This window comes from Heteronotia binoei, chromosome 5 (genome assembly GCF_032191835.1).
Source record: "Heteronotia binoei isolate CCM8104 ecotype False Entrance Well chromosome 5, APGP_CSIRO_Hbin_v1, whole genome shotgun sequence".
NCBI classification, from domain to species: Eukaryota; Metazoa; Chordata; class Lepidosauria; order Squamata; family Gekkonidae; genus Heteronotia; species Heteronotia binoei.
This window is the reverse complement of record NC_083227.1, coordinates 155,067,312-155,082,267: the sequence shown is the minus strand read 5'-3', so window position 1 is coordinate 155,082,267 and position 14,956 is coordinate 155,067,312. Positions and strand designations below refer to the sequence as shown.

The 14,956-nt window shown below is 43.7% G+C and overlaps 1 protein-coding gene across 1 annotated transcript in view; it reads left to right on the top strand.

The window, feature by feature from the left end:
* The window catches only part of DOCK2 (dedicator of cytokinesis 2), a 536,841-nt gene that overhangs the window by 140,484 nt on the left and 381,401 nt on the right, over positions 1-14,956 (top strand). Inside the window, exon 26 of the mRNA XM_060240619.1 lies at positions 10,724-10,872. Coding sequence (XP_060096602.1) covers positions 10,724-10,872 — 149 coding nt within the window. The remainder of the gene's footprint in view (positions 1-10,723; positions 10,873-14,956) is intronic.

Sequence of the window (14,956 nt, the reverse complement as noted above, 5' to 3'; positions counted from 1 at the left end):
ATCTGTCTATAAGCTGTGTGAATTTGGGATGGGGCGAGAGACCAGACCAGGGGTGTTGGACTCATTCGCTATGAGGGTTGGATCTGACATAAATGAGACCTTGTCGGGCTGGGCCCTGTGTGTCATAAAATGTAATGCCAGGCAGCAGATATAAACTCTATAAAGGACACAGACAACCTCTATTAACAATTTTTTAAGAACTTAAAAGATGCTTAAAAGATGAGCACTCTAGCAATATTTTGTTTATTTAACAGTTTCTGATAATTGACACCTCTTGCTCTGAATTATTGCATCAAAATTTGGACACAATATCTGTGCTGTAGCAATCTTGAGAATGCTGTTCTGGCGTTGTTCAGGTGTGTGTTTGTAAGCTGCATACCTCCTTTGTATTTATTGACATTCATTGCAGAAATCTCATGGTCAGTGCTTTGAGCCCAAGACCCAGGGGAAATTATGAAATGGCTGGGCATTATGAGCTTTGAGGATATCGATATTGGATTTAGATCCCACCCTATACTCAGAAGCAGTCACAATCTTCTTTACTTCCCCCTCCCCCACAACAGACACCCTGTGAGGTAGGTGGGGCTTTGAGATCTCGTACAGCAGCTTTCACGGACCACTCCTACAAGAGCTATGGCTGACCCAAGGCCATTCCAGCAGCTGCAAGCAGAGGAATGGGGAATCAAACCTCCCAGATAAGAGTCTCCGCATTTAACCACTACACCAAACTGGCTTTTGTACATAAGCTGCTTCATGTGCTGGTCAGCCAATGTAGAAAAAAGAGGCTTTGGTCTGTAGCTCTTGTGCAATCGAGCAAGCCTGGCAAAGTAAGCTGCAACGCAAAAGGAAGCAGATGACAGTGAGTTCCTGATCCATCCCTTGGGCCACACATTCAATAACCCTGGACTTTCCTGGACCCTAAGGAGAAATGGCTTAAATGTGGGTCATCGTGTAGTGGGATATCTGTGTGATGGTGCTAGTTCCATTTTTTCCCCAGCCCAGCTTTAGAAACATTTGGTTGGTTTGGTCAGAGATCTGAGGACATTTGCCTTGGTGTCGTTTCTGACAATGTTCTGTTTATCAACAGATGGATACTAAGATTATATTTAACTCCTCCCAAAGGCTTTGAAGCTCCCAGCATTCTGTTTTGCCTTTTTCCTTCATGTCATATCACAAAGTGCTTTTGAAATCCTCCTTAGTTTAACAAGCAGAGTGCTCCGTTGGACTGGTCACGGGGGTCTGAGGAAAAACATTGTGAACATTCTGAACAAGTTACTTCTTTTCTTTCTGGCAGGAATTCCCTCCCCTGAATTACTTAATTTTTTTGCCTCATCAGCTGCGGGGGCTACAGCAGTGAAATCTACAAATAAAGCTTTAGCTGCAAAAAACAAATCACACTCTTCTTATTTAGTGGCTTTGTTTTTATTGCAGCTGGGGTCCTTATCGCTTTGGCTTTTTGTGGTAGTATGCTTCCTAACCTAAATCATCTGAAAAATTAAATATAAATTATGATAGAGATCATTCTTGAAAGTTTGTACTGCTGTGTAAGAATTTAAATATGACCGATTGCATTTTCAATTAAAAACACAGATGAAATAAATTTCAAGACAAGTTATTTCAAACTTCAGGGGGAAATAATTAAGGATGGATTATGTCCAATTATTAAAAACTGAAGTGGAATGAATGCAAATAGCTATGCAAATGTTCTAATAGAAAGATAACAATGATACATGCTGTAACGAAATGGTTAAAGTGCTGGCAGTTGGCTGGTTTTAAAATGGCTTCTGTTTGTAGTTTTAGACTTTAAAATGCCCTCCTCCTTTGACTAGGGTTGCCAAGTCCAATTTAAGAAATATCTGGGGACTTTGGGGGTGGAGCCAGGAGACATTGGAATGGAGCCAAGATCAAGGCTGTGACAAGCATAATTGAACTCCAAAGGGAGTTCTGGCCATCACATTTAAAGGGACAGCACACCTTTTCAATGCCTTCCTTCCATAGGAAGTAATGAAGGATAGGAGCACCTTCTTTTGGGGCTCATAGAATTGGACCCCCTGGTTCAATCGTTTTGAAACTTGAGGGATATTTTGGGGAGAGGCACTAGATGCTTTACTGAAATTTTGGTGCCTCTATCTCAAAAAACAGCCTCCCCCCAGAGCCCCAGATTCCCGCGGATCAATTTTCCATTATTTTCTATGGGAATAAATCTCCCTAGGGAATAACAGAGTTCCCAGCAGACATTTCCCTCCCCTCCCCCTGCTTTCTGATGACCCTGAAGCGGGGGGAGGGCCTCCAAACCGGGGGATCCCCTGCCCCCACCTGGGGATTGGCAACCCTACCTCTGACTTACAAGGCCCAACAGCCCTTGGGCCTAAAAAGTGCGGGGTTGGGGGGGAGAACTTCCCCAAGGGGCGAGGCAACCTTTATATATTCCTATCCAACCAGGAAGCAGGCAGCCTTTGAGCTATTGAAGAGTAGGGGAGACTCCTGTGGAAGGGCTGTGCAGGGTGGCCAGGCCACAGAGGTGGAGAACCTGCAAGTCAGAAGTGGGAGCCCAAGGGATTCAGCTGCAACCAGGCTGGGGTGGACTGAAAGTTTCTCTGCCCTCTCTAGAGAGAGAGAGGGAGAGGTGAAGGAGAGCTGAAGGCCTGTTGGAGAAGAAACCCCATCCTGCGTTGCAACCTCCCAGGTAGAGAAGTTAGGGAAGTGTGTATTGAGAGAGGACTGTGTTTTTCTTGTTTTATTTGTGGGGAAAGAGGACTGCGTTTTTCTTGTTTTATTTGTGGGGAGAGAGGAGGGCGTTTTTCTTGTTTTATTTGTGGGGAGAGAGGAGTGCGTTTTTCTTGCTTTATTTGTGGGGAGAGAGGAGTGCGTTTTTCTTGTTTTATTTGCGGGGAGAGAGGACTGTGTTTTTCTTGTTTTATTTGTGGGGAGAGAGGACTGCGTTTTTCTTGTTTTATTTGTAGGGAGAGAGGAGTGCGTTTTTCTTGTTTTATTTGTGGGGAGAGAGGACTGCGTTTTTCTTGTTTTATCTGTGCCCTGTTGGTCCAGTTTAAGTTTTCCCTTGTAGCGTGCCTTACCCAAGCAATATATGTGTTCCCTGTTTATAGTGTAAATAGTTTGAATACTTATTTATTTTTGAAGTTAACTACTGCAGTCGTGCTCTGACCACTTAAGTCTCCCTCGCTCTGCACATTACCAAGAAAGAAAAGGGAAGAGAAAGGAGAGGCCTGTTTTTGGGTTGCCAACTCTCCAGGGCTGCCCCAAAGACTGGCGATTTCACCTCCAAACCAGGAGATTCAGCCAGAGAGGTCTCACTCTCCCTCTAAGACAGCAGTGACAAATTCAGTGAGTGGTGGCAGCGAACTAAGGAAAGGTTACACCAACCAGAGGGTGCGGTAGGGCGACAGGGGGACTTGCAAGTCTCAGACAGCTGCACAGTTGCAAGGACTGAGGGGAGGTGCCTGTTCTGTCACTCATGCTATCATTCCAAGTTCTGTGGCAGTGAAACTTGGTAAATTGAACATGACTACTACTACTGCTACTGCTACTACGACTGTTATTATTATTATTATTTCACACAATTCCTGGTACTGCAGCGCTCTAGGTGATGTACAATATTTGATAAACCATGAGAGGAAAAAGGAAAGGTCCCCTGTGCAAGCACCAGTCGTTTCTGACTCTGGGGTGACGTTGCTCTCACGTTTTCACAGCAGACTTTTTACGGGGTGGTTTGCCATTGCCTTCCCCAAAAGCATGAGAACTATATAATAAAATACATAAACAAGGGCTGTCAAACTCTCGGTCTATGGGCCACACCTGGCCCACCCAGGGCTTCAATCAGGCCTAAAGCAATTTTCTCCCTCCTCTTCCCCCTCCTGTCCTCACCCTTTGAAGCTCCGAGGCTACTGAGGATGTTCCCAGCTCCTTCTGCCTTGTCTTTGCCTGCTTCAGCTGGAAGATCTGAGCTTGCAAAATGCAAAGAAAATGCAGAATGGATTTTCCATGAAGGTCCCTGCGCCCAGATAGACTGGGTCTATCTGGACCCAAAGACCTTAATGGAAAATCAATTCTGTGTTTTCCCTGCAACTTTGTCTGTGCTGCAATGTATTTCAATTGAGTGAAGTTCAAGCAGTTTCACTTTTGCAGTGTTTATGGCCAGTTGAAGCTCCTTGCAAATAAAGGGTTGATGCTTTGAGCCGGCTTGTCTCTGCTGAATGGACCTGAGAGCTGGTGCCTAGTGAGTACTCTAACCTGGGAACCCACAGCCAAAGATGGATATTACACTGGAGAGCCAATCTGAGTAGATGGGGGGTGGGGTGCGGGGAGAAGCTTGCAGTGCTTAGCCAATTCATGTTTTCTTAGGCTCAGAGCATTTTATATCTTTCGTTTCTGCTGTGATCCTTGTGCTTTTTCTTCATGTTTTATTTTAAAAATTGCATTGCCAAATCCCACTATTCCCAGCACCTTTCCATGTTTTTTTAAAAAAATCACAATAATTTGAAGCATGTTTGCATTTTAAGTAAAACAAATTCTTTGTGTTTATCTGCATCCTTTATAAAGTTTATATATCCGCTTCATGACATTACATTTTATGACATGGATTGCTTGGCCCAACAAAGTACCATTTGTGTCAAATCCCGTCCTCGTAACAAATGAGTTTGACACCCTTGATATAAACAGTACTAATACAAGAGATTTAAAAGAATCCAGATGGCAAATTAGACATGACCTCCCTTCCAGACTGCCCAGCCACCTTGTGAGCTGGGGTGGGTGGGAGAGGAATAAAACAAGTCTGGAGAGCAAGGATTGGGGGCCAGCCAGAGTGGAAGCCATTGATGTCCTCAACCAAAAACCTGATAGAACATCTCTGCCTTATAGGCCCTTCAGAATTGCTTAAGATGCCACAGGACCCTGGTGATATTAGGTAGAGAGTTCCAACTGGTCAGAGCCAGGACTGAAAAGACCTTGGTCCTGGTTGAGGACAGTTGGATATCTTTGGGCCCAGGGACCACCAGCAGTTTGTCATCCAAATAGTGTAACACTCTCCCGGACACATACCAGAGGAGATAGTCCTGCAAATACATCGGTCCCTGTCCGATCAAGGCCTTGAAGATCAACACCAAAACCTTGAACTTGACTTGGTGCTCCACTGGAAGCCAGTGCTGCTCATGCAGCACAGGTTGTATGTCTGCTGTCTGGGACATTCCTGTCAGGACTCACGCCGCTGCATTCTGGATCAGCTGGAGCTTTTGGGTCTGTCTCAAGGGCAGGCCACTGTAAAGTGAGTTACTGTATTCTAGCCTGGAGGTGACTGTTGCGTGGATTACAATGGCTGGGTCAAGGCACAATAAGAAAGGGGCCAATTGCCAAGCTTCATGCAGGTGGAAAAAATGCCAGCCTGGCAATATGTGTGACTTTGGCCTTCATATTCAAGGAGGCATCCAAGATTGTGCCCAAACTCTTGATGGACTGCGCCAGTGTCAATAGCACCCTGTCAAGAGTGGGAAGTCTATGCCCCAACCCCAAAACCCTTTTTAACCACAGAACCTCTGTCTCAGTTGGATTCAGTCTCAATCTGCTCTTTTTAGCCACCCCACCATGGCCTCAAAATTTTGCAGGATGGTAGTCCAATAACAGATACAGCTCAATGTCATCAGCTGGGAACCAGCTGGGTGAGGAGATTTATATAGCTGTTTAATAACATCAGGGAGAGGAGCCCCTTGAGGAACGCCACATATTTAGGGGTGTCTAGAGGACACATTCTCTTCCAGCACCACCCTCTGTCCCAAACCATAGACAAATGAGGTAAGTCGTTGAAGGGCCACCCCATCAATTCCCTAGTTGGCAAGGCAGTGGGTCAGAAAGTCATAGTTGACCACAGTTGACTATAACAGTATCTGTTTGATGCAGAGTAAATTGTTTGTAACAATTGTTGCTGGTAAGCAATGTAACAATATAAAGAAAACTGTGGAACAGTATAACAGGTTGAAATGGGACTCTTGCCTAATGCCTCAGGGGGAGTGTCAGCATAGAAAATAATGCCTGGTAAGGCATGAGGCAATGCAACTGACAGCTGCTGTCAAATAGCTGTCAAGTAGATGGACTGAAGATGATCTGGCTTATGAGAACTGGTTCTGGCCAGATAGATGATGCAACCAGGTGAGGAGTGCAGAACTGACTCAGAACGACTCAGCACTGATTCCTCATTGGTTCAGCAAGTAACAACAAATGTATATAACTGGAACTGTGCTGAATCAACCATCCTCTCACTATTATTGATTGTCTGGTGGAGCGTTATGTTGGAGAGCTGTATATATGTGTATAATAAACCTTGTAAATAGTTTAAGAAGCACAGTGTGGAGTGGACTGTGTTGAACTATTCCTCATCGAGTGAACTGGCAGAGGCAGACACAGGCAGTTCACAAATCTGCTAACTTCTACACCGACACCCCACATATTTAGGGGTGTCTAGAGGACACATTCTCTTCCAGCACCACCCTCTGTCCCAAACCATAGACAAATGAGGTAAGTCGTTGAAGGGCCACCCCATGAACTTCCATGTTGGCAAGGCAGTGGGTCAGAAAGTCATAGTTGACCATGCTGAACACTGCTGTGAGATCTAGTAACAACAGCAGTGCTGACCCACCTCAATCCAAAGCAACCAACAGGGTAACCATCAGGGTATCCAACAGTGTCTCTGTTTTGTGGCCAGGGAGAAAGCTGAACTGGAGTGGATCCAATGCCAATGTGTCATCCAGGAAACTAATGGGTGTACCAGTAGTCTGCAATTGAGTACAAATTTGAAGCAGCCCATTTTGCACACTTCCTCTGTTTTATGGCCTTTACTTCACAATCCAGTAGTCTGTAGAGCATGATACTCCAAGTTACTAATTACTGTTTGCTGTACGTACTGCTCGGCTGGATCAGAAACTGTGCTCTACGTGCTTTAAACTATTACTGTTTAGTGAAATTCAGGGTTTGTTTGTTTTTTGAGCAGGAACGCAGTTCCGGCTGGCTCAGCATCAGGGGGTGCGGCCTAATATGCAAATGAGTTTCTACTGGGCTTTTTCTTTAAAAAGCCCTATGCTAAACAATGGTGATGTCAGGGGTGTGGCCTAATATGAAAATGAGTTCCTGCTGGGTTTTCTCTACCCAAAAAGGCCCTGGTGAAATCAAATCTGTTTGGTTGTCACTGCCTGTGTTTTCCATTTAGGAAATGGAAAACAAAATGCTATCTTGCTGTCAGTTCACCAGAACAAGCTGATGGCGCGCATTAGGAATGTCAGACTAAAGGAGATGTAAAAGACTTTGGGTTATATTCTTATTCAGTGGTTTAATTTAATTTGCTGTCTGCGGAGAGTTGAAAGAGCTGGATTTAGAAGTTTTGAAAACACCACTCCGTCTGGACAAGGGATTACCTGAACTTCACCAGCAGTTCCACACTTATTTCACACTTGTTCCATGCAGGGCCTTTGTTCTCATAACCATATTCGCTAGGGGGAAACAAAGACAATAAGCATGTAATACATAATATTGTGCATAATATGTTTGTACAAGCCGGATCCCACAACAATTTGTGGTGGCAGAAATCTCATTTTCCCCTTTCCTACTATTTTTTTTCTTTCCCTCCGTAGCCTCTTTGCTTTTCTTGCCTCCTTCCCACCCGCCAGCCAACCTACCATTTTCTGCTCCCTATCATTAATTTCCCTCTTTCCAAATATCTGGCAGCCTCTCTTTGGGAAAACTATGGTCTAGGTGTGTGGCAGTGTTTGCCAGGCTGGATCCAGTTGCACAGTGGAGAATGTTCAAGGATTTGTGAGGGGCACCTCATTTCCCCCTGTATCACCTCCCCCACATCAATTCCTCTTTTCCATCTCCAGGCAACACTGTATTCTTTCCTTCTTTGTTTCCTTCTCTCCTTCCCACTCACCTACCAAGCTAACTTTTTTTTAAAAAAAAACCCAACCATATTTAGCTACATTTATTACTTATTTATTTCATTTATACTCCACTTTGTTCTGCAGCAGGAGACCCAAAGCAGTTTACATCATTCTCCTCCCCACCATTTTATCCTTTAAAAAAAAATCTGTGAGCAGGGGCAGATTGGAAGTGAAAAAACCCGGGAAAGGGCCACACCCAAAGGCAGGGCTCTTTTTCTAGCAGGAGCTCCTCTGCATATTAGGCCACACACCCCTAATGTAGCCAATCGTCCTGGAGCTTACAGTAGGCCCTGTACTATTAGCCCTCTAAACTCTTGGGGGATTGGCTACATCAGGGATGTGTGGCCTAATACGCAAAGCAGCTCCTGCTAAAAAAAGCCCTGCCCACAGTCCACCCTCGTCCCATCCCCCCCTCAATGGAGGGAGTGAAAGAGGAAGAGGCAGCCTGCTTAACCAGTTGGCTGGGTGCTGCTTTTCTTACCTCACATAGGGCTCGGGTGGGCTGGGCACCACTTCCTGTCACTTGGGTTGACCTGGCCTGAGGCCTAGGGTTGCCAATCCCCAGGTGGGGGCAGAGGATCCCCCGGTTTGGAGACCCCCCCCCACTTCAGGGTCGTCAGAGAGCAGGGGGGAAGGGGAGGGAAATGTCTGCTGGGAACGCTATTATTCCCTATGGAGATTTATTCCCATAGAAAATCATGGAGAATTGATCTGCGGGTATCTGGGGCTCTGGAGGGGCTGTTTTTTGGGGTAGAGGCACCAAATTTTCAGTATAGCATCTAGTGCCTCTCCCCAAAATACTCTCCAAGTTTCAAAAAGATTGGAGGGGGTCCAATTCTATGAGCCCCCCAAAAGTTGCCCTTATCCTTCATTATTTCCTATGGAAGGAAGGAATTGGAAAGGTGTGCTGTCCCTTTAAATGTGATGGCCAGAACTCCCTTTGGAGATCAATGATGCTTGTCACAGCCTTGATCTTGACTCCACCCCTAATGTCTCCTGGCTCCACCCCCAAAGTCCCCAGATATTTCTTGAATTGGACTTGGCAACCCTACTGAGGCCACCAAGGGAGTTTCAAAGCAAAATGCTGGTCTGAACCCAGGGCTGTCGAACTCATTTTTATGAGGCCTGGATCTGACATAAATGGGACTTTGTTGGGCTGAGCCGTGTGTGTCATAAAATATAATGCCTGGTAGTGGAGATATATAAACTTTATAAAGGACACAGGTGAACACAACTAAAGATATTATTTTTACTTAAAATACAAACCTGCTTAAAACATTAACACTCTTGCAATATTTTGTCTATTTAACAGTATTTGCTATCTGACACCTCCCATAACTCCCCCCCCCTTCAAAGAGGCCTGCCTAAAGCAGAAATGTGGGGGGAATAGTGGGATTTGACAGTGTAATTTTTACAATAAAACATCAGCAAAAAAACACAAAGATCACAACAGAAACTAAAAAATAAAAACTTAAAATATAAAATACTCTGAGCCTAGGGAAACGTGAATTGGCTGAGCACTGCAAGCTTCTCTTCCCTTCCTCTCCCCAGTCTACTTAGAGTGGCAGTAGCTCTTCAGAACTGGGAGAAGTGCCATCAGCAGTTATTGGGAATATGCCAAGTGACCCCAAAAAGTCTTCATCCATTGATAGAAGACAATAACCGAAGGAGACAGATGGCCCTTAAGGGTATGCAGACCTTGAGCCATATAGGGCTTTAAAGGCCAACTGTGCAAAGTAGTAGCCTACAGTGTACATCTTTCAGCACGGAGCTCATATAGCCTATATACAGACATATCAAAATGAAGTGACCATATCATACTTTGCTAGTTACAACCCACTTTACACTGAGGAATTTTTCCTTTACAAAGACATCAAATGAGCCTTTTGCAGCGGTTTGGCCATGCTAAAATTTGTGCTAAGCATAGTTTGGTTAGTGGCATGCAGCGAACAGGCATTGTTTTCTTATACTGCGTTTTAGAAAATGTTGCATTCTTTAGCTAGCATGTTTAGGCAGAATAAAATGGAGGGCAAATATGCCTATTTTTTTGAGTTTTCAGATATGATTGTGCTTCAGGAGCTTAGATGTCTGGCTTAGATATAGTGTGGGGTCAGTGTGTTCTGTTCCTGCCTCTCTTTCTGGAAACCAGAGACCAATATGTATGTGCGCAATATATGACTAATAGACATTGTTGCTGTTTGTGTGATATGCATGAAGAGAGCTGGATGTAGGATGATTCTCTTCTCTGTTTGCATAAATGAGGATCGAATATAGTGCAGCTCAACGAATAGCAATCCCTTGCCAAATAGGTCTTCTGCTTAGCTGTTCATATTATTTGGCTTCTTGGCTTTGATTTAGTGTAAAGCATAGCATATTTTGCTGCCTTTATTTGTTGTATTCATGTTTTCATCTCCCCGAGGCAATTTTAATGGGAAATGAAAAATGGAATCAGAGCAAATTAGCTTTGAAGGAAGGCGTTTTATGACCCACAGATGAAGCATAAATGTATTTTGCACAGATTGATTCATTGAGTCAGCCAATAAGGTTTGTGTGTAGAAGTTACTCTGCTAAATTACCATAGACAGTTCAGCAAGTTGAAGGCATGTCTTTCTTCAGAATTATATTTGAAAGATGTAAGGAATGAACGCTAGTACGCTCTAGGCTGAAGATACATTTATTAAGGGTGGTTGTAGCCGAGCTGTCCTGAGTTCTTTAAAAGACAGTCAAATCTGAAAATATCTGTGACTTTGCTCACGTTCTAACTAGCAGATTATTACTTTCAGAATGCAGGGACATTCTGCTTCCTGTCATTACTAAAGAGCTGAAGGAATTGCTGGATCCAAGGGAAGAGTCACAGCTGCTGTTCTATGAGAAGAAGTATTGTGTCGAATTACTCAACAGCATCCTAGAGGTTCTCAGCTGTCAAGATGCAGTGAGTATTGATGATGGCAATGATTATACAGATAGTTCCATTTGGTAGTAAGCCTGTGCTGATTAAGTAGTAAAATATTGATGCTGATGACCCTCATTTGGATTCTAAATATAACAGGGCTCTGCTAGCTTGGAATCATTCTCGAGATTCTAGGCATGACACTGGGTGTAGACAATGATGTTTTTTCATCTCCCGGGTTTTAGGTCCATGTACATTGCCACGTCGTCAGTCCTGAACCAGTTTCATTTTATTAAATCAAAGAGGACTGTACAATTACAGTATATTGTTGCTAGTTTATACGCGTAACATAGTTTGCAAACCCACTTTGTGTTTATGTGTGTGTGTGTGGCAATCCTGGTTAGTCAGCTGTCGTTAATGTCAGCATTTACTGTAATGCTATGAAATGTTAAAGTCAACCATGGAAATAAGATTGAGAAGTCCACTTAAAAAAAAAAAATCCTAACTTTGGTCCAATTTTAAAGATCTCATAATGGTGCATCTGCACTCATCCACCAAGAGCAGCTTTGGTTATTATTGGAAGAACTGAGAGGACGTGCAAATAATTCCAGCCAGTGACCTTTTGTGCTTCTGCTTGTGTCCAAATGAACTCTGAGATGCTGAAAGTGCATGCAGATGCGGAATAAAGAAAGCAAACACCCGCTGATGGTTTACATTGCTCAAGAGGATCTGTGGAGTTTGCAGGCCCAAACACCATTCCAGATCTAGTTGAAGCATAGATCTTTGGTGAGGTGCACCAGTCGCATGGCTGAAACTGCTCCTTGCCAAGATAGGGTTGCCAAGTCCAACTCAAGAAATATCTGGGGACTTTGGGGGTGGAGCCAGGAGACTTTGGGGGGTGGAGACAGGAGACATTGGAGGCGGAGCCAGAAACAAGGGCGTGACAAGCATAATTGAACTCTAAGGGAGTTCTGGCCATCACATTTAAAGGGACAGCACACCTTTTTAAATGTCTTCCTTCCATAGGAAATAATGAAGGATAGGGGCACCTTCTTTTGGGGCTCATAGAACTGGACCCCCTGGTCCAATCATTTTGAAACTTGGGGGGGGGGTACTTTGGGGAGAGGCACTAGATGCTATACTGAAAATTTGGTGCCTCTACCTAAAAAAACAGCTGCCCCAGAGCCCCCGAAACCTCCAGATCAATTCCCTATTATACCCTATGAGAATCGATCTCCACATAGGGAATAATTAAGTGCTCAGCAGACGTTTCCCTCCCCCCCCCCCCCGTTTCTGGTGACTGAAGCGAGGGATTGGCCTCTCTACTCACGAGCTGCTGCCAACTTCTTCAAAGTAACACAGACACACCATCCCAAGAGGAAGCCTTTCAATTGGAGACTGAAGCCTCCGGAGGTTCAAAGGCACATGGTCTTCTGGGGGCTGGCTGACTGGGGGCGGGAAGGAGCCTGGGAAAGTGGAAGAACCCCCAGTGGGACCTGGGGATTGGCAAGCCTATGCCAAGACTGTTGGGAGGGGGGTGCCACTTTCTGTCCTCCTAGACACAGGGTTTGTTGGTGAAGGATAATGTTACCCTTCGTTTCAAGTTTTTATTGAGTTTATATAAAAGGGAAAGGGGAAAAGGGGGGAAAATGCAAAGGAAAAATAAAATATACACACTACAGTTATTTCTACTACAGAAAAAGCTATAAGGTTCGTTATACTTGCAAGCTTCCATGTTTTAACCAAATATTACCATTAAATTCTACAACCATTTTGTGACTTTTTTGTGATTTCTTACAGTTCTGTTAATCAAATTAAAATTCGTATCCAATTATCCTTAAGACCTATAAGGAGAAAGAAGGAAAAGAACAAAACTAACAGCTAGAATAATTTAAAACAAGAAAGAAAAAAGAAAGAAATATTAAAAAGGGGGAAATGAACAAAAGTTCTTAATCTGTCATACAGGTTTGTTTACTACCAACAGACAGGATAACAGACAGGATAACTAGTACAGCCACATAACTATCTATATTAATAAAAACAATTTTCAAGCTAAATGTAAAGAGAAGATCCCAGAATTATAAAGCACACCTATTCTCTAAGATGCCGTAAATTGACAACAGTAAAATATAAGCTTAAAGAGTTATTCAAAATTGATTAAACCATCTTGTAAACAAACATATGCCCAAATATCATAGTACTTATAAAAATAGAAGGAAGAACAAGAAATCCTAATCTGGCGAACAGGTTTGTTTACTACCCAAGGTAGCAAGAATACAAATTCCACTAAGTTATTTTAACCAAGTTGCCTTAAAAAAATCGCCAAAAAAAAATTCTTCACATTATTAGAAATTCCTATGACACAGAGTATTGGACTGGATGGGTCACCGGCCTGATCCAACATGGCTTCTCTTATGTTCGTATGTGACACAGAGTGTTGGACTGAATGGGCCACTGGCCTGATCCAACATGGCTTCTCTTATGTTCGTATGTGACACAGAGTGTTGGACTGAATGGGTCATTGGCCTGATCCAACATGGCTTCTCTTATGTGACACAGAGTATTGGACTGGATGGGTCACCGGCCTGATCCAACATGGCTTCTCTTATGTTCGTATGTGACACAGAGTGTTGGACTGGATGGGTCATTGGCCTGATCCAACATGGCTTCTCTTATGTGACAGAGTATTGGACTGGATGGGTCACCGGCCTGATCCAACATGGCTTCTCTTATGTTCTTATGTGGGGCCTGCAAGGCAGAGATGTTCTGCCAGGCCTTTGGTTGAGGAAAGCAGTGGTTTTTATTTTGGCTAGCACCCTCCTCTGTTTTTCATGCTCGCTAGGGCCCACAGACTTGCATAACATCCTGCAGGGCCCTGATAGGAGTTCTACCAGCTTGGGGCAAGGACCCAAAAGGCCCTAGCCCAACTTGAGGACAGCTGGATGTCTTTGGGGACAGGGACCACCAGCAACTTGCTGTCCAGAGAGTGCAATGTCCTCCTGGGAACATAATGGAGATGGTTCCCTAGATACGCTGGTCCCTGACCACTCAAGGCCTTGTAGGTCAATACCAACCTTGGACTTGACTTAATATTCCACTGGGAGTCAGTGTAGCTGGCCCAGCACTGGATCTGCTCATTCATCTGATGCTGAAGTTCCCACCAAGGTTAAGCTATGAGCCTGGTCTTTTGCTGATGCCATTGCTTGTGACAAGAGTGGCTCTGAACCCTTTAGGATGTTGTGGAGTGCGATGGTGCTGCCTTGGCACCAGCTGAGGCTCCCAAGATGAATCTGAATGCAGCTTGTGGGTCACGATTTATTTTATTGTATGTATGTATGTATTTATTTTAGTAGATTTTTATGCCACCCTCCCCACAAGCGGGCTCAGGGCAGATTACAACAAAAGAAAACATAATACAATAGTTAAGAATCCAATGGTTCAGTGATAAAAACAGTTAAAACCATCTAGTGCAGGAGCAGGTGACATACTGTAAAATAAATAAATAAAAGTTACCACAGTCTCAAAGCTGGAGCTGATGGGCCAGTAAGATGTAATCAGATTCAACTGGGTCACCTAAGACAGAATCAGCAAGAGAGGCTGGTTTAGTTTGTACACTTGCTGCCTCATCCTAAGGCCTGGCAGAACAGTAAAAGAAGATGATGATGAAGATATTGGATTTTTCCTTTCCTTATTTTAACACCTTTAAAAAACTTGGCATAATACTTAAAGAATTCTCTTTTTACTCCTTTATTAATTTACCACTTCTCTTCCATCCACCACAATTTTATTAATAATTTTACTTTCTCTCTTTTTCTTCAGTTGCCAGGCCAAATATTTTCCGGGTTTGTTTGCTCCCTCAAAAGATTTCTGCTGCAGTCTTTTCAGATTCCATTCCAGTTACTGCTACATCTTACAGATTTCTGAAAGGGAAGAGAAAGATATATTGTAACGTTCTAGTTCTGTTGAGATTTTAACTTTTAAGTCCTGAGTTCAATATGGTTAACTCCCTAAGATTTTAATTCTTGGACTTGACACTTCATCTAAATGGTGATGTGAGCTCTTTGAGGGATAGTAATAAAAATGCTTCAGCATTTTACAATTTGGAGAACTAGGTTGGATTCTGCCA